The following is a 24,746-nucleotide window of genomic DNA, read 5'->3' as shown; positions in this document are numbered from 1 at the left end:
GTCTTCACAACAACCCTTTTAAATTCATAATTTAACCTTTTTCCTAAATCTGACAATCTGCACCGAGAGCTGCGTATTTACTGACTGAAAGCTTTCAAATTCATTAAGCTGAAGCAAAGATATAAAATTAGCATGCTCTAAACTCTCTTGCTTCAAAACTACTGGCTGATCACTGTTGACAAATTTGATTTGTGGGATCTGAAGAAAACATATACCTTAAGCCTAAAATTCTTATTAATGAAAAAGGACAGACACTTTCTTTTATTTTTAGTACAAACCAAGCTAAAACATTTCATAGAATCAAACAGAGACAGTGTGTTTTAACTTGCATATGATGACTCAGTATATTTGAGGCAGAATGTGAGGCAACGAAAGCTTCTGTTCTGGGTAATTAGTATAACTAGAACAGCAAAAAATCTGTTGGTTTATGTTTTGCTAGAGTATCATCCATCCAGGCCCCAGTTCCAACATCTCTCTTCCATGACCACTGGAACTTACTCCAAAATCTCTGCTTTGAGAGAAGTTAATGAACCACAAGGTAAAACCAACATGAAAATCTAATTACTGTTTACAGGTGAATCACCCACCTCAGCAAATGTTTGACACTATGCTAACCTCCTCATCTCCCTAGCTGGTATCACTCATCTTTATTTTGATTGGTTTTAAGTATAAAAATAATTGTGACTGTAATGAAAATCATGGTATTACATGAGCAACACTTAACACTTTTTAAAGTACCCTGATAAGAGATTTTTCCTTGAGCTTTTTTACATGCTTTTTGCCTCAGTGCAGAGTAATAAAGAATTAGGTTCAGAATAAAACATGGAGCACTCTTTTCCTCAAGCTGACTTTTCACACAAATTACAAGATGATGCACAAGCCTGAATTACTTCCAGTAACTTTTTAGTCACAACTACATTATCTTACTGCTCAAAGGAAATGTTAACATGTTTACCATGTGCAATCTAGTCAGTGCTGCCCAAAACATACCTTCCTTGATCTAAAATCAGAAAGAATAAAAACTTGTTTCCCAAGCTACACTTGGGGCTTGCTTACCTCCTCCTGTTTCGTGCAGGTGTGTTGCATCGTTCCCCTGAGAAGTGGTGTTGGCTGGGTCGGGTCAAAGGAGGCTGCCTATTTGATGTCATCTCCCATGGTCGCATTGGTGGTGACGGGGCTGGTGATGCTGCTGTGTAGTCAAAGACTGAATGGGAAAGGCGTTGTCGCTTGGGACTAGGACTGTCTTCGCTCTACACCAGTGCAAAGAAAACCAAAACAAAACAGAAACAAAACCCACCTCCAAATGAGTGAATTAAAATCCATACTTCAGCACTGCTTTGCACCTAGCGTTTAGGAGTGACTCATTAAAGACTGAAAACTTAAACAACATGAAATTTAGCACCTGCAAGTATTCACCTTTATATTGTGGTTATAAACACAGATTTTTAATGGTTCCCTAACCCCTGGAAGCATTATTATTTAAATTATACTTTAGCAGCACTAAAATACAAAAACTCCAACATCCATGCAAAATTAAAACTCTATCCAAAAAGAGTAACATGAAGAAAATAAGGCATCATCTATTTTACATTACTCCTGCCTTAGCACTTACAGGCTACTGAAGCATGGGAAGATGTATAAACACAGTCTTCACAGCAGTGGAACCTGTACTAGTCAGGAGGCAGCTGCCACAAAGAGCTTGCTCTCTGCATTGCACCCCCTTCCTATCAGGTTTGTACTTGGCTAATCAGACACAGAGATGCTTTATCCTTCTAATTATTCAGGTAATTGTAACCATTCATACACATAACCTGAAAAAAAAAATCATCAATCTCTGGTTAAGTTTGTCTACTTCATTAAAATTCCACAAGGCCAACAAAGAGCCTGAAGTTTCCAGTGCCAGTGATGTGAAGGCTATTCATGTCCAAGCAATGTTTTCCCAGTTGGCTATGAGTACAACTACTTTTCACTGTGTGTCCAGTGCTATCAAACAATTTAATACAGCTGCCGTTCTTCTCAGAAGTTCACACCAATGCCTATGAAGCCAGCAGCAAATGCAATAAACATCCCTCCACCCCACTATTCTGTCAAAATTAAAACACGACATGTTGATAAAAGTCATGACAACCGAAAATAGAGAAAAATACACATCATACTTCAGAGATCACCAACTGAACAAAAACTGTAAGCAGATGAACTACCACTAGAACCATCCTTGAGTCCAAACACCACGTGAACTTCTATGACAGAATTCCTAGTGCAAACAAACTTGTAGTATTTAGTTGCTCTCCACCTTGTCCAGTCACTCCATTTCTCTTTCAGTCCACCACAGCACTATTTCAATTACATTTGCATGTAATTGCAGATAGCTGAAGCACAGAAAACAACCTGTCTGCAATGGCTCCGTGTTCCAGAACTGCCCACTCCCCCTCAATTGCTAGAGGTCTCACTTCAGACTTAATTGTAGACTGGACTGTGGACCTCTCCTGGCTCTTATCTTTACAGGGGCTAAAATTTTATTTTCTGAACTTAATAAAGTTGCTCCTTGGTAGGTTCCCGACATATAGTTTGTACTCCAGCCTTCTCTCCAGTACAAGGACACTCCTTTTAGGAAGTAGTAGTTTTGTCCACGTATTCAAGAGAAAAAAGGTATTTTCCATCTCTTTGACTTGTGGCCATTTTTTACAAAATTTTGGAGCTTTTCAGTCTCTTGTTTTCAAATATTTTAACATAGATTGTACTTTTTCCCTACTGTATCTTCTCTAAAACAGTCAGCTTCCTTAGGGAACCAGCCTAATAATGAATGCATCTGTTTGTTGCTCCATCTCTTTTGAACTCCTCAACCAACTGCACTTTAACTTTTTAGAGAAAAACAGATCAAAAGGCAAGTATGCACCTGATGGTTCATGACAGTAGATGTCCAGGTAAAGGGTGACTGTTCCAGAAGGCTGCTTGCCCTGAGAAGCTCAACGCCAAAAAAACTGGAAGAGATAGCCAGTAAGTGCCTTGAGAGCACAGCTTCTGTGAAAACATGTATTTTATTAGATTTCAGAGAACACTGCCAAAGGACAAATCTTAAAGGAACTATACTACAAGAGTCAGAGAAGGATGATTTGTGGCCCAGCTTTTTACACCATGATGACTAAGCCCATTCAAAGAGAAAGACTAGAAAAATGCTGGTAAATTAGGTGTGCTAGGATTTTGTGAGTGCGAAAGAAAAGGTCAAAAGGAGGAAGAAAAGACTGGATTTAGTGAAGCTAAAGGCAGAGGACAAAACCTTGAAAGAATACAATAACCACTCCTGTCCTAATACAATCTACACATGCCTTTGGCTGGGGATCTCCCGCTGCTACTGCCCTAATTTAAATGTGACACCCTTCCCAAGCATTAACACTAATATACCCTGCCCCATCGAAAGCAGTCTTTTTTCTTTTTTTTTTCTTTTCACTTTGGAAAAAAGGAGTTCTTCTATTGTTGTTATTATTATTATGAGTATTATTAATATTATTATTCTTTTCCTTTTGCATCAGGAGTGCATCACTTCAAAGACTGTGAAGATGCAAACTGCTAAGTAGTTTGCCTTCATCATTACTCCAGATTACTGTCACAGCTATTTCAAACTCCTTAAGTGCTAACTGCCCTCTGCAGTTAGCAGCAGTAATTTTACTCAAAGTTGTTTCCCATTAGAAAGAAAATAAAGGTAAATTTTTTTTTGGAACTACATGTACAGAGATTTTAAATGCAATTGTGTCTTCTTCTGAACTGAAAAAGAAGTAACCTAAAGCTAAGTTCAACTTATTTGCAAACAGATGTTATAAAAAACCCAAATGCAAACCTAATTAATTGGAGATGTGGTGTTATCTTAGTTTTTATTACGAAACCAATTATTGTGTGGTAATTGTATCAAGAGAATACTAGCATGCAGGAAAGTACAAGGAGCTAGTAAGAGACACATATCCCATATAATTTTGTTTTAATGTTATTTTCAATCAGCATGTAGAATAACTATATCTTGACAGTATGTTTTTGCAGTCTACATTATTACTGGTCAGTAAGTTCAGTAGTTTATTTATGGAATATGATACTTTACACAATGACAGGAGCTCTCAAAATCCCAAATCACTCTTACTGTTTCTTGTTAGTATTCAAAATATTTTCTGGGACTATTGCCACTTTTCTCAGCCATACACCATGTGTTTTTCTCATGTCCAACAGGCAACAAGAACAGACTGGATGGCAGTTATCAGGAACACTCTACCTAGCTTTTAAACAAGATAAACTCGCTGCCTGTCTTTAAAAAACACTGAACCAAAAGAGCACGATGAACAGATTACTTCGTATTTAAAGGAAGTAGTATCAGGACAAAGTCATCAGATTGTTACTAGTAAAAGAAGCAGTGTATGTCAGGCTACTAAAACCTGCAATTTCACCCCTGAAAGTCAGCATTTCACTGACACTCCTAAAAGTTATCATTTCACTGACATACATAGTACCATTTTGTCTAATTCTTATCTGTATACCCCATCAACTCTCCTAAGTGTAAGGGTAATCAAGGTGAATAAGAAGTATGCCTATTTGTAAAACACCCTTTAGAAGTGTTTGTTCTATTTCCATATATGTTTCTTGTGGTAATGTTTTATTTGAAGGCTTTTTCAATTTTTTGGGAAAAAGTAGGTATTTTCACCAGGACAACACCCTTTGAGGTGTGTCTTTTTCACTGTCCTTTCCAGTAAAATTATAAATACTGCATCTACACTCTGATTATTAATCATCACAGAAGGGAATTATTATCAAAGCAATTCCTGCAAATATCTGAAAATCAGTTTCCTCTCCAAATCCCTATATATTTCCACTTAATGATCCTACGAAACACAAAAAACTTCTCCATACCCTCCATCTCAAATTCAGAGAATAAACTACATCTATCCTGCAGCCCACAAAATACCTATATTTTAAAAGTAAACTAGTACTTCAAAATTATTCTCATGCATAGCCCACAGAAGGCTTTACACAAGGACAATCTGATGGGTATATCCCAGAAAACCCTACCAGGCTGAGAAGAAATAAATGAGCTGCATGTTTCCTCTTCACAAATACATACTGAAAAGGAAATTATTTTTCCCCACGATACAAGTTGGTAAACATCAACATTTCTAAGCATTTTCAAATTTAACTATAGGCATCTAATGGGCTAGTGCACTCAGTACTCTGCATATCCCATCTGCTCCAACAATTCTAACAACTGTAATTTGAATTACATTTCAACATTTCTGTTAAGGTCTGCTTGTACCTACAGTAACAGTATGTTCTTGGGCTGAACAGTTACATCCAAATGAACTGTAAGTACATTTTTTGGCCTCAGCTGAGTAAGCTCTGGAAGAACTGTACCCCACAGCCCTAAAACCAAGACAAGGGAAATCACTCATGCAATGGGATGGAGCCATTGCAGGCCAGATGGCTTTGTAAACATTACTGCCTTCTTCCATCTCTTCCACAGAAAGCAGCAGCAGCAGTTTAACTTAGGTGCGGCATTACAAGGTAGTCCCCTGTAGCTGGCACTATAGATACAAAATCTGCAGGAAGCCAACAAAGTAATTCAGATAGCTACAGCCCCTCCAGCTCCAGCCACCAAGAGACTCACCCACTTCCACCACAGGCACTGCCAACCTGTTGATGCAAACATCTCCAGCCAGTGAGAATACAGTTGCTGGCCTAGTTTCTACTCAAGCTGGTCTCAGCTAGCCCCTGCAGCACTCACACACATGGTACAGAAAGTGACATTACATGGAGAGACAGTTAAGAAAAGATCTAATAAAACAGGAGAGACTGCAGGGATCAGGCACAGAGCTCGGCCAGAAAAGCATACTACAGTTTACCTGTATCAGCCCTTTTTCTGTCTGGCCCTGTTTTGTCCCTTTCCCAACTCTCCTCCCTTGCAAATCACCTTCTCAGATGGCATAGTCTCACTGACCTGCCCCAACATCCTGGACCCTCAGGTTTGCATCCTTATCAGTAACAGAATTCTTGTTCACGTGCATTTTTCTGACAGCTCATCAGTTAGTGTGAGAGACAAGGTTTTGTTTCTTGTCCCTGTTTCCATGAAGTTTGCTTGGCAGGTTTGTGTCTCTCGCCATATCTTGTTTATGGTTTCCTCCTTTCCCTTATAATGCCATTTGGTGAGGTCTACAATCAAATAATCTCCCTGAAATAAACATTCTTAAATTCCAAACACCCTCTTCAATCAGTGACGGATCAGGGTTTTCTGCCTCCCTCATTTTTTGGTTAAACAGATTTGTACCTCAAAATGTTCCTATCTACTACAGCTTTTTATTCCTTGATCAGACACAACTTACATAAGCTGATGGTCTCTCCTTCCACATTTCTTTACAGATCACAAAATCCTTTCACAAACAACATGGAGTACAATTGTAACCACTCTGTCAACTCAGGAAGAGTGAAATGAAGACTGATTATTAAAACAGTAAAAGCTAAGAAGAATATGGGAATAAACAACAGCCCTTTACCCTTGTCCTAAACAAGAATATTTAATGAAAATGCAAAGGTTTGGTGTAGCGGATGAGAAGAATTTGTTATGGTAAGTTTGTCTCTCCCATCCTGTTGGAAATGGAAAAATGGAAAATTCCACAGATGCTGAAGGGTTCAATCTGCAGCCTTGGAAAGAGCTTAGGTTAATGCAGTGATGAAGGTACGCAGACATTGGGTAGAGAAATTATTAACTTATGTTTCTATAGTTATAAGTAAGAATGTCTTGAGTAAGTAAGAAATTATATTAGGTAAAACAGTGTGAGGTTTGAGCTGTAATAGTGTGACTTATAGAATAGGTTAGAGATCTAGAAACTGCAACAGAGGTGTGTATGAGTACATGACCTGTCAGCTTACTGGCTAAGAGACAGATGCAGTGCAGCATTAAGCAAAGGTGATAGGTTAATAAATGAAAACATGTCAACTGCCTATTGGGCTAAAATGTTATATATTACTGTGCAAAGAAGAAACTCTTGTCTTCCTTGAGCTATTGCTGACTTGTTGCTCCTCTAAATCTCACATCTTGACATCTGGCTACTTGAGCAATAAATCATGTCAAAGAAAGGTGGTCCCATCCCTCATTCTCCATCTCGACACCATCCAGGTATGTAAAGTCCAAAGGACATTCTATCTTTTTGTCATACACCCACCTGTAAGTACTTTAGCACCAGTAACATGAAAGGCCAGCTGCAGATCTTGGAATCAAGAAAGCAGCACCTGCACTAATCAGACAGTTCCCTAATGAGCAAAACAGGACACTACATATACATCGTATGTTAATAAGCACAGGTTGTATCATCCTTCCCTGTTGTGCTTTCCTTTGAGCTTCACTCCCAATCAGGTCCCCATTTGATCAGCACTGGTGTCCCAAGGCTCCCACAGTATTAACTCTCTGCATTCATGAAAGCCAAAGCTTTCTCACTGTCCTGCCTTATTGCTGAGGGATCCATATCTATATTTTGTGTAATATGGAGGAAAAAAAATAAAAAACAGGACAATGAAAGTGGCTTCATATTAACTTGTAAGCTGACAGATGAAAAGCTGTTGGGGAACCAACAGTTTGACATTTCCTTTAAATATATTCTTAAAATTCTAGCTTTAAATAAAACCAGAAAGAAGCTACTATAAGAAGCATCTATGGAGCAGTAAATTAAAAGCCCTGTGTCACAAGTGGTAAAAAGTACCAGATTTTATGAACAAGTGGGTTACTTTCAAGCCAAATTGGTGTGCTTTTTTCAAGACAAAATAAACAAGGATTATCCAGCTGGACTCCAAGCTGCATGACAAAGGATCTGTCCATGTATAAAGATTTGTCAGCAGAATCATACTGTAATGACACACATCTTTCACTGGCAAAAGCTCTTTAGAGGAACTTCACCTGACAAAATAAACACCAGAAATAAGGATCTTTTGCTAGTATAATTGGATTTGCCCAAAGAATTTTGCTGGCTTAGCTGCATTGGCCAGCACAGCGGTATTTTTCATCCTGCCAACTGTGCGCCAGTCCAACTACAGCATATTACACTACTTTTGAAGCCCTTTCCTTGCAAAAGAAGCAAAGTACAACTCAAATAGGACTTCTGGGTACTTGAAGATGTACCCTTGAAACACAATGTATCCCTGTGAGTACCTACAGTTCCCCACTGAACACCAGATACATCTGAGTATTCAAAAACGAAGATCATTTCTTTCTGCAATTCAGAACTTTTTTTCTTAGTTTTTTTTCTCTTAATTCTCACACTGTCAAGAATTAAGAAAATGAATCTGTAACTAGTTCTTGGGATGAAAATTCCACAGAGAACAAAAACCATTAAGCATGATACTAACAGTTTCCCTATAGCCACAGCAAAATCTAAAAAAAAAAAAGCAGTTAGAAAACCCACCCTCCTGGTGACATCTCTGTTAATTTATGAAAAGTATTTCAATTCAGAATAACAGAACAGTGCTTAGCAAGGCATATCATTCTGAAAAGAGGCCTACAATATTTTCTTTTACTTGTTTTTGATCATGGGGTAAAAAGAAAACTAGCCACTACATTTTAAAATGGAAACCCATGTTCAATAGCCATGTCAGGTTGCTGGTATAAAATTTTCTGTAGCAGCTTTCTATATCAGGTTTCTTAGTAATTCAGTAATTAGTAATTTACGTGAATTAAAGAGGCCTTCTGACAGTGGAACAACAAAACTTTCCACAACATTTAGTAAAAGGAACACAATTTTTAAAACAAGAGCAACATTACCAGATATGGTAAAAAGAAGATGCAAGTTCATCTTTTTTCTCAATGCTATGACGGTATGTATCAATTACATGGTACGTATCAATTATAGCTGTAACAATAGCTAACAACTGTACCAAGAACATGCCTCAGTAATCTTCCTGGCCATCCATAATTCACTCCTGGCTAAGAGGATTAATTCATTATTTAGTGACAGTGGGCACAAAAGCCAATGTGTTCTTCAGGAATCAGAACTGACAAAGAATCCTCCATGCAAAGTTTATCTGTAAAGACCTGAGGCATGCAATAGCAAATCACATAGCAGTAGTACAGAACTGTTTCAAAAAAAAAAAGCAGGTGACTGAAAGAAAGGCAAAATGAGAGAATTTTTTGCAAAAGATCTAGGAGATAGAATCTGGTGTGCAGTTCTGGGCTCCTACCACAAAAGAAACATTGACATACTGGACAGTCCAATAAAGACTTGCTTTATTTATGGTCAAAACACCATTAACAAGCTGAATATTTATTTTTTTGCTTATTCTACATCAGAGAGACCTTTTTTGTGTTTTTCCAGTGTTTTCTCAGTTTGTTCTCTGAAATGAATTTCTCACTTAACTGGATGTTTAGTACATACAAAAAACATTAAGAGACAGATACATCTGAACTGCTGAAGTTTCACACAGTAAGTATTGAAACAGTCCTAAGAATTTGATTACTAGATATCAATTTCTCATTCCAAACACTGGAATATTACTTAGCTGCACATGAATTTAAAATGCACAAAAATATTAGAAAAACATACAAATACCAGCATCATATTTATAGCATTATAAAAAGAAGGAAATTGTTTTAAGACTACGTGTTATTTTCAAGCTCTACTGTTCATATGAAATGGATAGTAAAATCCATATATCAGAACTGTAGCACCTCCTCTTCTAATAGTGAAGCAGGTTTAAGAACCAAGACAGTGCACAGCCATTTCAAAGTTCTTCAATTTGAATTTTATTAGTATTTACTACTGTTTGCAGTACTTGCTGTGAGCAAACAGTCCTTTGAAATATGAAAAGGTTTTGCAATAATTTTTTTCAGAAATGAATCAAAGCACTTTAAATGCTCCAGACTCACAAAGATGTCAGCAAGTATTTCTTTTTGTATGATGTCATCGTACTTTTTCTGAATGAGAATCTTTAATTCTCAATCCAAAATCACCAACCAAACATCAACATGGGAAGAAACCTCAGCTATACCTCCCTCTCTATTAAAAAAAATCAAATTTTTGGAAAAATACTGATTTCACCTTAAAATCTCAACTTACGGTCTTAGTTTTGAACTCAACTTTGTCAGTGGTATGTGTGATAGAAAATGGAAAAAAAATTGTATTATTTCTGCAGATGTTCCCTGCAATTAGTATGTACTATGATAGCAAACATTCCAAGCTTTCTTAAAACTGAAAATTGAAAGAGTTCTGCAACAAACAGTACCAGCATCCAGAAAGACTTGAAAAAAGTATTTTCCATTGATAATTTTTTATCAGTCAATCTCCAAAATGACTACCAAAATCTGAGGTAGTGTCCATGTTTTGACATCCACACCACCTTACACAACACAGAAAGTGTGATCTCAGGTGACGGTGTTAAAAGCTATCTCTGGGCCTCCACAGAGTCCTGATCCCCTCTTTCATATGCAAGCAGAAGATAAATTTTTAATTAAAATCACAGAATTATAGAAAGAGAAATCATTTTCCTACATACAAAACTGAAACACATTGAACTTTGCACATGTACCAGAAAAATGTACTCATTACTGTAAATACATTTCTTTAAATGTCATAAAATGTGCTGAAATTGACGTACTTAAAAATGATGCCAAGGCAAGAGTTAAGAGTGAAATCAAGGCAAGGTGTTCAGGTATAGGCACTTCTGAAAAAGATCACATTTTCAATTTCAAAAGTAATTCTGCTCCTTGTGCTTTGATGGGACAAGAGATCTGAAGAGAATCTGGCTCAAAACTGCTTCACAGCAAAGTCTATTCTACATAGTTTGATATTCAGTGTGTATTCACTAATGATTTTGCCATTTAGGCAGGTGAAACTGACAATACTGAACTGCGTTACCAAAAGATGGAAGTATCTGGTCAGCACACCACAGTTAAAAATTTCTCTGTGTGATGTAGTTTTACATGTTCTCAGTTCATACCACAATTTTCTCTCTATGTTGCTTCAGTCTCTCTGTACTGCTAGAAATTTGAAGCCCCAGCAAATACTCTACATCTACTTTAGAAGATACACAATGAATCCATAAAAACCTACCTACCTACTTATCTAATCAGTACAACCAAACTGACATATTAACAACACAACTCTCTTCAGTATACTCACACTGGTATCAGTGAAAAAAAAAACAAACAAAAAACAACAGAAGTCTTAAAGGATACAGCTTTGCAACCCCTGTCCTTAACTGTCACAGCAGCCTCCAACACCAAACACCCTGCTGCAACATCCTCTCACCATCAGCTCTGTCCTATTTATGATGTTTAATTTATTTTTTCTTTATTCTACAGAGTCTTCCACACAAAAAGCAGATTTTCACAGGCGAAATAAATACCAAGGCTTTACACTGCCCTTCACACAGTTTAGGACAAGTAAACTCTTCATCACCTGGACACAGTGGGTCACCAAGCACGATGTTATAATTGGCAATTTAACTATTTTTCTTTAAATTAATTTATTTACACAACATAGTACTACATGTTTGTACACTGCAAAACTATTGTTGTAGTTGATAGCCTGAAATGTATCTTTTCCCATCTTTTAGTTGGGATTCTCCCCCCACCCCCAGCTTCTCTTTCTCCTGTTTACCTGGTGTCAAGTTACCATGGTTACTGAAGTTTCTCTCCTCAGCACCACAGCGAGAGGCCGGATAGAGTAAAGAGAGGACCCCCGCTGGCATTTCCAGTTGCTTGAAGTTTCTTTAGCCCAGGAAAGCATGGGGTTGAGAGAAGAGAACCCTTCTTTCCAACACCGAAGTTTGTAACTTTTTCCTGTCCCAGAATGCCTCTAAACTATGGAAGCTGAGAGGGCATGCTTACCTTGCCTTCCCTTTCTTTCCCCCCTGTGTTGCCAGGAAACCAGGCCCCCCCTCTCTCCCCCGCTGCCCCTCTGTACAGAATACTCCTACATCTTTGTGGGCATTTGAAGAAGTTGGTGTCTGTTATTTCTTATCTTGGTGTGTGTAACCTTGATTTGTAGAAAGTTTGTAAGATGTACTAACTGAGAAAAATAATTGGTTCTTTCTCTGATGTTCCCTCCCTCCGAGAAACCCTGTTAAAAGAGACCCCCCCAGACCCCAAATCCTTTGTCTCTCGTCCTTTAGATTCCCCTTCACAGAAATAAACTGTGGAATGCAAACCAGAGAGAGAGTCCCCCCCTGATTTCTTTACTCGCTCTATAGACTTGGATTCTTGAAGAAAATCAGTGAACCCCACAAACATATGCTGGCTCGAAACTCGAGTGAAGAGAAACCTCATCACTGAGCTAGCCGGGCCACACTCGAGAAGATCGAGTCAGATGACGCCCAGAACGTGGGGCTGGCCTGTCCCTCAACAAAGGGGACAGAAGAACCACGGAAGGTGAGATTCAGACCACCGCTGGGACGACATCTACCCCAGAAGCGTCTCTTCGCTGTTCTAAGTGGAAGACGTGTTGGGGAGAAAAGCAAGAACCCCTGTGCACCAAGGGGCTGCTTTTGAGAGCGAGACAACGGCACGAGCATTCAGAAGACTGAATTCCCCAAAGGGGGGAAGTGGTGAAGAGGGAGTGGGTGAGAGAAGAGTCCCATCCCAGGTGAAACTTCTGGATGCAGAGCAGTTTGGAGCCGTTGGTGAAATAGCTGCGACGGACAGGTGAGATCACAGAGATGGGTGCAAGACTGTCTGTAGCACAAAGGGGGATTTTTAATCAAGTGATTGGCATTTTGCAAATTGGACAGAAACCGTTTTCTAAGAAAAAAGTGAAAAAATTAGTGAATTGGGTTTTTTTAAATTTTCCTCAAGTGTCTCCTGCAGATGTAACTTCTGTTTCCTTTTGGAACAGAGTGGGGACAAAATTGACTGAATCTGTGAATGCTGGAGATAGTTCAACAGAGAAAGTAATCCATTTGTTTATTTTGATTAGACTAACCCTTATTGAAAAAGAAGAAAAAAGGTTATCCAATCCTAACCCTGATAACACTGTTTCTTTACCTCAACCCTGTTACCCTAAGCTGGGAGAGTCCTCTCAGCACCCCTGTTCCAGGAGCTCTGGCCAAGCTGTTGGAAACCTTTCCCTAAAACCCATCCCAGCTCCCTCTCCTACCCCTCTTTACCCTCAATATCCCTCTCCTCTTGTTCCTGGTGGTCTTTTGGGTACACAAAATGGAGGAGACCACATGGTGAGCCTCCTCCCAAGTGTTACACAAAGGGCCCAGGAACTTCAAAATGGTGGCGAGCACATGGTCAACCCCCAGGTTGCTTCTTCTTCCCTTTGTTGCCCCTCCCCCCCTCAACCCTTTCCTCCCCCAAGACCTCCCCCCTCCTGGTCCTCCAGACCCTCCCTCCTCTGCCTCCGCCCCACCCCTCAGGGGTGTCTCCCTCCCAAGGCATCCCGCCTCTGACCCCTCCTACCCCCCCTGCAACCCCGCCTGCCCTCTCTCTGCTGCTGGCTCCCAGGTCACTCCCTCCAGCTCACACAGTGTGGAGAAGGGAGGGGGTGAAGGGACAATCCAGGAACAGAGGCCTGCCTTCTTTGCAGCACCTGTAACTTATGGGAGGGGAGGAACATTACCAGAATGGAATGCAATGTCATTTCGATTGAAAATGGAATTATGCAAAGCAGCAAAAGAGTTTGGAAAGGAAAGCCAATTTTTTAAAAGTCTTTTAAAGGCAACCCTCTCCTCCAACCAATTGGTCCCCCATGATTTGAAGGATTTGTTTTCCTGCCTTCTATCCCCAGGAGAATATTTGCTCTGGGAAGGGGCTTGGAAAAGATTGTTGAAAACCCTTTTGGGAGAATTACTGAGCTAGCCGGGCCACACTTGAGAAGATTGAGTCAAACTATCCTTAACAATAACACAATCTAGGACTCTGGGTTATGGCTGCTCACGATTTAGAGATGCCTTCTTTCCTTGGTAAAGAACTGGCTGAATGGTCCAGCCTAGAGAATTCTGGTGAATGGAGTTATATCCAGCTGGTGTCCAGTGACAAGTGGTGCTCCACAGGACTCAGTACTGGGGCCAGCCCTGCATAACATCTCTATCAACAAACTGGAAAAGGTTATCAAGTGACTCATCAGTAAGTTTGCAGATGACACCAAGCTGGGCAGAACTGACCTGCTGGAGGGTAAGATGGCTCTGAAGATGTATCTGGATAGGATGTACAATGTGCTGAGGTCCAAGTTCACAAGGCCAAATGGCAGGTCCTGCCACTGGGTCAAAACAACCCCACGCAGTGCTACTGGCTGGGGCAGTGTCTGGAAAGGACCAGCGAAATGGACCTGGGGCTGCTGGCTGACAGCCACTGAACATGAGCCAGGAGTGTGCCCAGGTGGCCAAGAAGGCCAGTGGAACCTGGCCTGTGACAGCAATAGTGTGGCCAGCAGGACCAGGGCAGGGATCATCCTCCTGTACTTGGCACCGAGGAAGCCACACCTTGAGTGGTTCTGGGCTCCTAACAATAAGGACACTGAGGTGCTGGAGCATGGTGGGTCTGGAGCATGAGTCTTATGAGGAGCAGCTGAAGGAGCTGGAGTTGTTTAACCTGGAAGAAAGGAGACCCAAGGGAAACCTTGTCTCTACAGTACCTGAAAAAAAGGCTGCAGCAAGGTGGGAGTTCATCTGCTTTCCAAGTCATAGGACAAGAAGAAATTACCTCAGTTTGCACCAGAGATGGTTTAAATCAGGTATTAGGAAAATTTTCTTCACCAAAAATCAATTCATCAAAATTTAAATATAATTTCATAAATTTAAATTTAATTAAATAAATTTAAATCAAGCATTTGAAGAGGCTTCCAAGGGAGGCAGTTGAATCACCATCTCTGGAGGTAATAAGATATATAGCCAAAAGGACATAATTGAGTGCCAGACTTGACAGAATGAGGTCAGTGGCTGGACTTGACGATCTTATGGGTCTTTTTCAACCTAAATGATTCTATTATTCTTCTCAAAGCTCATCCTACTTAGACTATGCACTTGTCCTGGGGTGACTTTATGATACTGGTATCCCCAATCGTCTGGTTTATGTTATATATTAAGTTCTGCACCTTTAAGACTGGCTTTGAGAGCAAGAGAAGGGGAAGAAGAAGCGCGCAGTTTGTGTTAAAGAAAAACATCACTCCCACACATCTCGCTTCTGGACTGTGGTGTCTGCAGCACGGACAGACAGCGGGACAGAGCTTCTCTCTGGCTTTTAGTTAGTTCTAGCTAGCTGAGGCAGAGGAGTTCCCTGGACCTTTGTTTGTTTTCCTTTTCTTGGATCTGTGCAAGCCTGCTCTGGACTGAACACCCAGCCAGATCCCGGGAGCTCACGCCTTTGGCCCACCGGGGCCTGGGCCTCGGCACTTTCCAGCGCCGGAGGGACTGATAAGAACCTGAGCGAGCCGAGCTACACCACATGAAAAGGACTTTTCTTCCTAGACTTGCCATCCCATCGAAGAGCGAGAGGTTTTATTATTTAATATTATTCAATTTCTGTTAAATAAACAGCTTTTTCCACTTCTCTCCAAGGAATATTTTTTTCCTTTCCCGGACCAGTTGGTGGGGAGGGGGCATTTCCCTGGGGAAATCCCATTTGGAGTTTTCCTCCCTAATTTGCCCTAAACTAGGACAGCGCTACATATTAGACACTACTTGATTTAAATATACACATGTAATTTAGTTTTTATTAACAGCTTGGATAAATTGGTAAGAGTTGCTTGAAAAAGCCTAAGGAAAAAAATGTTCTTCTACAGAGCTGGGATTTGAACACACCTTTTACCCACAGTACCTGGCAGAACTTCCTTTTTCACATGTGTTAGACTCAGTACAGGCACTGTAAATATATTAACTATTGCAGCAGAAGCTGGTTCCTGTACCACTACGAAATACACATGCTGGAAGGCTGTCATCAAACGGGTCATGTAATGGATAAAGAACTCACTCCTCAATGTAAGTGACAAATTATTTGAGATGACAAAACCAAGAAAGAACTGGCATTTTCTGCTAAATTAACCAAAATAAGGAATATATGAGAAAACAATGCAGGTTCTCATCTTCAAAAAACAGCTTCTACCTGTGTAGATCTTCTAATTTACTTTAGAAAGTAACAAATGAAGTCAAAGGAGAGTCAGTAAAAAGCAAACCACATGACACACATTAGATGATATGCAAAGGAACACGAGCCTCGCTCCCCCAAACACACTCAAGCATGGTTTGCTGACTCACTTCTTAAACATTATCTCAGACCTTTTATAAGGAGAAAAAAAAAAGGCATTAAGAACTTAAACTATGTGAGAAATTTGGTGAGATGTGTCCTTTTTTTTAAACATTCTCAAGCCCTGCACAGTGTTGAACAACACAACAGGTACACGTAACATTCACTTATGGAAACTAAAGCCAGAGAATACAAACACTATACTATGTCTCTGTATTTGAATTTGAGAAAAATTGCTCTGGCTGTTCTCTCATACAGTAAGGAAATTAAATATAGAGGAAGAAAGCTTCACATATGATCTCTAACCCATGCTCAGTAGAGCTCCACATACAAAATGACTAACTGTCTACTGGTCTTACCAGATCCTTTGTGTCCACATCTGAATGTTTATCCTAAAGCCATACTCATCCACTTGGAACTTGACTCGTCTTCTCAAGTTCCCTCCAGAACACTATGTTAAATGAATTTTCTAGTCTTTTATGTCTTTCATCTCTTCCCATCTTGCTTTATATTCAGTTCTGATGTTTTCCCAAGACACAAACACAGAAGACAGATCAAAAATGCCCTCCCTCAGTACCTGCCAACAAAATAGTCTTAAATCTCTTTGCAAGAGATTAATTTCCTAGAATCAGATTTTGAAAATGCAGCTCATGAAAAATATACATCACAATCTTTTAAAAGAACAGTCCAACACAGGTCATCTAAAGAACCTGAATAAGGAAGAAAAGTCCTAAATTTTTATCCAGAAAAGCATCTACTTAAGTTTTCTTAAGACTGCCAGACAGAGCATCTGCTCAGCAACACCATAAATTGTGCCATGAATGTTCTCATCCCTTCTCACACAATTTACTGTTACTGCAGAGTGACCAGAAAAAAACAACAAAACAAAGAAACAAAACTTGAAAAGCAAACCAAAACAAAACAAACACCAAAAACTAAACAAACAAACAAACAAAAATCTCACAACAAAAAACCCACAAAGAAAAAAATCTTGGCCACTTCTGTCAAAATTAACAAAGCTGGCAAAGACAGACCACAAGGCAAAGGTAAGAGGTTCTGTAGATAGAATGTAGCTGACTTAGGGCAATTTTAGGGCAATTTCTGGGTTTTTCTAGGACAGAGGAGTTCACAGATTTTGCAACAGGGACAAACTGCAAGACTGGTAAGATGAAAGAGCTACTTGAACAGAAAGTAAGCAAAGCACAGCCTATGTAGAAGAACTGGGCATTTCTGTAGTATCTGAGGCAGTACTGGGAAATACAAAAAAAGCGAAGTTATTGAAAATAAACAATAAGATCAGCAAACCTGGAATATATTTACTGAGAACCAGGAACTGAGACATTAAAGAAAGAATGTGCCTATCTTCCTGAGAGGGGAAAGGCAAAGGAATCAGTCTTTCTACTACTACAATGCAAACAGAAGACACTATCCAAGTCAGATACATGCTGTTTACCTACTTTTCTACCAGGTGAGGTATAGTACCCATGCAATACAGACAAACTGGTTGTAAAGCAAAGAGCAAAATATTCAAGGTGTAAAAGGGCTTCCTTTCTCTTTTTTCCCTTTCTGCTGCTCTTAAAAAGCTGCTGTTGTTAGCATTCAACAGCTATTATATATAAATATAAGCTGCTGTTAAAGGCCAAAACCTACACCAGTTTTTGATGTTCTGAAAAACAGGCATCAGTAGAGGGCACCAAAAAGCAAAACAAGTTTTGGTATCTTAAAAGAGCTTAGTAAAAGAGGGACCTACCTGCTCCCATGAGAAGTTGAAGAGTAAAAAAAATGAAAACCGTCCTGTTAAATCATAGACCTCATCAAGTTCTGCCCACAGAAGAATATTTCATATCAGAAATATTTCGTATTAGATTATTTAACTTAATATGAATTCTTATACAGAGAAGAAAATCACAGCTTCTATTTCCATATGAACTATTAAGTCAAGCCTGTATCTTCCACAAGTTTTAAGAATCACTCCTCCACAGTCAAGACAACTTTATGACTGAAAATAGAAAAAAAGTTCTGTTATCTTTCCTCTATCCTTATTTCCACCTTTCAAATCCTTCTGAGGCAAGGGAAGGTGGAGGTAGCAGAGCTACACACAAAGACTACGCGAGAAATTTGTAACTCGAAAATCTGCTCTGTACAAATTCTCATTAGATCCCCAGCAATTCAGCTCATGTAGTCTCTACAAACAGACATGTACGACAGCTTCGATTTACGACAAGAGTACTGTTTCATAGTACAAGACAACAATTCAGTATTAGGTAGGTCTGAAGAAGTAAATTCCCTCCCTAACCACACAATTTTTATACTTCAGCAAGACCTTGCATAAAAACCATCAAAACTCTTTAAGACCATCTTAGCAGAGAGCTGAAAAAGTAACTTGACTTCATCAACAATCTACTTTAAATCACAGAAGTTATCTCTTATGATAATGTCAATAATCCGTATTAAAAAAACATTTAGATAAGCTGACACGTAAACTTGACAAATCACAGGAGTAACTCATTCAACTAATACCAACTTCTGAGCCAAATTCTCATATTTCAGGAAAAGAAAAGACAACTATATACTGTGACTTCCACACCACTGCAGGTACAAAGCAAGGACTGATCAATATCCAACTTCAATTCAGTATTTCTTATACTTTTATTAATTAAAAAACCTCACAAAGTGAACCAGATGAGAATCAAATGTTTAACCTACGCTGTAAGTCCATGAGATAACAAAGTAAGATTCACAAAAGAGATAATGAAATCTTTACTTTATAAAACCCTTTTATTTACATACAACTTCTCATAATTAAAACTTCTCACAAGCCATATAACTCCTAGTAACAATTACCTGAAAACTTCCTTCACATTATTCTATGTATGCATGCATTTCATTTTTTGGCAGAGATTTAGTGATTAAGGAAGATCAAAAACATTATGAACTATCACTAGCCATGAAACCTGCCATAGAACCTATTTGCTCTTCCACCCTGTACTTAATCTAATGACTGCACCCTCCTTTGTCTTACAGCACACACTAGTATCCAAATGGAATTTTTTCTTCTCTCACAACAGTGATACCACACTGCAGTACCCCCTTGAAGGTAAAAAGGTAATGTAATATAATGCTGTGAAGCAGCTAAGTAGTCTGTTGGGTCAGCATATAGCAAGATCCTCTGGATGCAAAGAAATGCCATAAATTTGGCAAATGAAACCAAAGCAGTTGCTTCAGTGAATGATATTTAAGAACAAGCACATCACCAGCAACAGCAGATCAAACTGTAACTGTATTCAATACTTGAATACGGCAGACTTCTGGTAATCCTACTCATCTTAACATTCCAGTTGCCCCACTCAACATGCGAAAAACTTATCAGAAAATGCACGTCTGCTTCAAACAGTACCTTCAAAACTCTCTTTCAAAATGCAAATGCTATACATTCACAAACATTGTCACAACTTCCAGTTCAATGAACTTCTATGTAAGTAATAACTAAGCTACTTGCTCTAGACAGTTAAAATTTAAAATAGATGTCCTCAATTAACATCTCAATGCACAGTCAGTTTAAAAACTCAATTCTTAAGGAAACAAGATGCAACTTTAACGTTCAAGCATGAGATAAAAATCCCCTTTGTGTTTTTCAGGAATAGGAATTAAGTCACGTCTACTGAAAAATACCGAATGTCCTAACAGGTAGGTTTGCTAAATGAGTGTTTCCTTAAACAGTTGTTCTTTTGACTAATTCGGGGGGATTACAGATACCTAGAGATGTCACTTTACTATACAGATGGGAGGAAGTTCAGTGCTTCAGAAACACTTGCTACGGCCTTGCGCATTAACCTGCCGTCTCGAGGACAGCACACAGCAACTCAGTCCTGAGAACTCTGTCAATTTTTAGGTTCCAGTAAAGCAACTTCAACAAGATCATACAATTACAACCCTTCCCCAGCTCTCGTCCGCCTCGCGGGCCGCCCACGTGAAAGAAGCTCGGGCTCCCCGTCGGCCCAAGGCCACAGGGCCTCCTTCACGGTCTACCTGTACGGAGTGCGGCCCGGCGCCGCCGGGAGATCGCCCCTTCCCCTCCCCGGCTGACGGGCCGCGGGCTCCAGGCGGCGCCGGCGAGATCCCGGCCCGCGCGAGCCGCCGCTCCCCGCGCCGGTACCTGCGGCCCCGCCTCACCCCCGGGGCCGCCGCGGCCACCTCGGGCCGGGCCCGACCCTTCGGCGAGCGCTTCCGGGAGCGCGGACCCCGCCCCCCGGGCCGGTGACGTCACTCCCCGCTGGTCGGTGACGTCACACAGTGGCCGGCGCGGGGCGTCCTTTGTCTGCGCCCGCCGCGCGCCCAATGCGCCTGCGCGCTGTGGTGACGGCTCCCCCCCCGCCCCTGCCCCCTCGGCCCCCTTTTAGTTTCGGTTTCATAGGAGCGCAAGGCCGATTGCGTCGGGAGGCACCTCCGAGATTATGGGGGCCGATCTGGGGCCGATCTCCATTTTCTCAACGCCACCGTGCACTGTGTGTCACGTCCAATCGTTCCTTAAACACCTTCCGCGACGGCGGCTCCATCGCCTGCCTGCGCAGCCCGTCCCAGTTGTCTGACGAGCCGCTGAAGAAATCCTTCTTCATGTCCAACCCAAACCTCCCCTGGCGCGGCTTGCGGCCACGTCCTCTGGTTCTGTTGATAGAGGAGACCGACCTCCACCTTGCGCTAACCTTCTTTCGAGAGTCAGTGGAGAAACAGCATCAGCCTTCTGCTGAAGGTGCCAGCGCGGGCATGGGCTCAGGATGGAGCCCGGAGCAGCAAAGGGAGCAGACAGCCTCACAGAACTGATATACTCGAGCTGCTCCCCCTGAAATAAGATATTATCGCCTTATTTTTCACCTTTCAAACCTACCTGCACTCTCTACCTCAGCCTAATTAAAGTTTTCCCCAACTCTGATTCAAGAAAACAAATCATCTGCTGTAGGTGTAAAGAATTAACGTTCTAAAGGAGATGACTCACTAAGCATGAAACTGCTGGAAAACTGGTAAATGCCATCCTTGCAGCTGCCAGAGGTGAAATGAAAAAGTAAATGCTCAGTAAACACCGACAGAATGAAGTGGGACTAAGAGTGTGTGGGTGTGACAACAATACACACCATGAGGAATGAATCTCACCTGTCCTAACTGCACAAGAAAATTTTCCATTTTTCAAACTGGAGGGGGCAAAATAAATTCCTCCTAATATTCCCATTTTTCTATGTACTGCCCCTCACACATTCCCCACAAGAGGTGCATGCAGCCCTATATAATACATCATATATTAATAAATGTGATGGGTCCTTCAAATACCTGAATTTGTGAATCATTTTTTGTTCAGCTCTGTGTGAATTTCGTTGGCTTATGCTACCAGACACTACACTATACAAAGTAGAACACAAAACTGGTAGTTTTTACTTCAAGACTGGAATTCTAAAATACTTCCCTTCTTGTGAAAACATCTTTTTAATGAGTTGACAGGGCTCTGTGTTACAGACTGAGTACCTGATGTCCACGATGATGTCATTAAGACAGGCAAATGAGAGTAAGTTCATAAAAGCACAGAATTGTTAGGGATGAAAGGGACCTCTGGAGATCATCCCATTCAATTCCACTGTCAAGGCAGCATCACCTCAAGCCAGTGACACAAAAATGTGTGTGGAATATGTACAAACTAGCTGGGAAATTTGAAGGTTAGAAATAGTAAAATAAATTATGTAGCTATGTATTTTAATAATAAGAACCAAAAAGCAAAAATTCTTTACATACTGTGAAAGTAAAATAAATTAAGCTAAAAAAGGAGAAAAACAAAGTATAATTACCAACCCCTTAGCAGTAGTGAAAAAAATTCCTCTGGATTGCCCCACAGTGATTTGGTTTTGTTTTTGGTTCTTTTTCCCCATTACTACTGGGTCATCAATTTGGTTTTTAATTGCATGGAATAGATAACTTGGTAATATCTGTGAAAAGGGATATCGCAAGAGTAGTTAGGTGTTGTATCTTTGGACTTCCTGTTCAAGATGAGTTAGCATTCTCTAATGGAAGCACACCACTAGTAAAACAGCCACCAAAGGAATACAAAAATATTTTTAAAGCTAAATAAACTTGGTATGATTTAAAGGCTCTGCAGGATGATACATCTGCATTTTTCTGTAACACTAGTAGGAATCCACTGCTTAAGCATTAAAGCAACATACCAAGAAACACCAGCTCCTTCTTACACATACCTTTCCCTAAATGCTGTGCTCAACAAAGAAATGTATCCAGTTCTTTTATTTAATATTTATACTTTAATGCAAAAATCAAAGAAATTACAAACATGAATTGTGCCCTGACTCATGCACTGAAGTTTAAAAGCTCCCACCATGAAATAAACAAATTATTATTTTAATTAATTTAATTAAATTTATTTTAAAATAAATTTCAATTCTAATCACTTTTCTACCCCAAGTAAAATAAGAAATGTATTTTATACCTATGCTGTATTAGATTTCTCTGTAAGACAAGAAGTACTGTTTTTGGTGTTAGACAAGCTCTTAGCAGTATTAGTAACACTCTCAACAATGACACTTCCCTCTTAATGCAATGAGTCCACACATGAAAAATCTTAGACCTTGGTTTCCTGCTGATGTCACTGAACATGAATCTAAGATTCTCATGTGCCAAGTCAACAAAATCCAGTAACTGGGGTGGAAGCCTGGGAATTGTTTTCATTAAGATTGCAACATTCCTTTAGCATGTGTGGTGTGGCATGGAACTTTCCTCATGCTGTTGTCCAGAAAATGACAGCTGAGCTTGTAGAGAAGCTACTGTAAAATATATATAGGTTGCCAGTCAAATATTTACCTTTACATTTCTTCTACAATGCAAAAACCAGTTATGCGTAATCAGGCAAAAAGTAATAAATTATTTTGCTGAAATATGCCCACTGACTGATCAAAGACATGTCAAACTATTTTAAATGCATGGTTTTCATAAAGTTTCTAGAATGAATACAAAAAGGCCCAACAAGTAATAAATTTGTAGATAAATCAATTAAATCCTGCATTTAATATAATTTAAATTATATTAATACCAATATGAACAGGTGGTATCTCTCAGTAATGGCAGAATAAATCAGAACCTGATTTTCAAAGTAACTCATAGTGGAAACCATAGTGGAAACACAGTGTGACCAAAACTGACACAAGAATGTAGGCATATGTGCATACAAGCAAAAAGTGATAGGGAATTGCAATTGTACCCTAGTACAAGCTACTTTTAGAAATGATTAGTAATGATTTTAAAAAAGTATATACATATACACAAACCCTTTGGAAAAAATCAACAAACCCCCATCAATGGGCATCCAGAGGATAGTGGCTGAAATCTCAGAGTCCCAGTAAACATCAGTGACAGATTGTGTTCCATAGGGATCTGTATCAGGACCAGTGTTATTCAATACCTTCACCAGTGACATAGATGAAAGAATCAAGTGCCACCCCATCAAATTTGCAGATGACACCAAGCTCAGTACTGTGGCTGACACTCCTGAAGGACAGGATGCCATCCAGAAGGACCTGGACAAGCAGACTGTTCCTTGTTTTTCCAAACAAGTGGTTATTTTAATCAAGTAATCAACTAGAATTTCCTATAAAATTCAAGTCAGACAGCTTCATGCATTCTAACAGAAAAATCAAAACCCTTAACAAATAAACATGACACCTGAAGGAAAAAAACAGTCTTTTTAATAGACCCAAACCCACATTCTTTCTGCTTTTTATACTAGTTCTACTTCAGTAAAATTTACAGTTGGAAGTTCTTGCTCAATTGGTGCAGAATCAACCCCAATGACAAAGATTGTTTTCTTCCACCATCTCTAAATATGCAAAAATAACATTTGGCCCAATTCCTCTATTAATATGGAGACATATGGTATGCCAAACAACCACACTTCTGAAATTTATACCAGGTAAGCTGCCACACCCCTTCCTAGTCCCCTGCCCCCAAACCAGTGAAGCGCCCAACAAAAGCATTTTCCAGCAAGATTTAAACCAGTTTTAATTGCCTTGATACAATATAAAACTAAGGGAAGACTATCAGTGTAACACAAGAAATCGTCTTCCATGTGATGGCTCACAAAAGGAAAATGCTTAGGTTGGTGCACTAGGATGGCTTTGAAATTAAATTTCCCCTATACATTCCTCACCCAAGAATCTTCCAGTGCAGAGTACATAGGGCCCAAAAAAAACAAAGCAGTGAATACTGCCAAATATAGCTAACCAGATAATTAAGTGTAAACTTAGAATAATGTTGGCCATGTTCTGGATAGCATTCTGTGGGATGAACCCGTAACCAAATCTAGGGTGGTACCTAAAAGTAAAATTAAGCTAAAACACTAAACCACACCAAAAAAAACCCAACAATGCCTCCAAAAAATCCCCCAACAAGAAAGCAAATACAAACATACACAAAACAAACAAACAAACAAGCAAACAAAAAAAAAACCCCAAACCACAATAACAACACCCCAAAAAACCCCCAGACAAACAAAAGAACC

The 24,746-nt window shown here is 39.8% G+C and overlaps 1 protein-coding gene across 4 annotated transcripts in view; it reads right to left on the bottom strand.

Moving 5' to 3' along the window:
* The window catches only part of RNF38 (ring finger protein 38), a 107,685-nt gene that overhangs the window by 26,391 nt on the left and 56,548 nt on the right, over nt 1-24,746 (bottom strand). Inside the window, exons 1-2 of one of the 4 annotated variants that reach the window (XM_088054427.1) lie at nt 20,355-20,415; nt 1,057-1,250 (exon numbers count right to left, since the gene is read on the bottom strand). In XM_088054427.1, the coding sequence (XP_087910553.1) occupies nt 1,057-1,163 (107 nt within the window). In that variant the 5' untranslated portion in view covers nt 1,164-1,250; nt 20,355-20,415. Of the gene's footprint in view, nt 1-1,056; nt 1,251-2,896; nt 3,399-20,227; nt 20,334-20,354; nt 20,416-24,746 lie in introns of those variants that run through there. The other 3 variants (XM_014260980.2, XM_005532421.3, XM_014260979.2) reach the window with 3 other exon arrangements.

Source organism: Pseudopodoces humilis, chromosome 4 (assembly GCF_049639895.1).
Source record: "Pseudopodoces humilis isolate 2021_Gansu_Grassland_sample_001 chromosome 4, ASM4963989v1, whole genome shotgun sequence".
NCBI classification, from domain to species: Eukaryota; Metazoa; Chordata; class Aves; order Passeriformes; family Paridae; genus Pseudopodoces; species Pseudopodoces humilis.
This window is presented reverse-complemented; position numbering and strand designations above follow the sequence as displayed.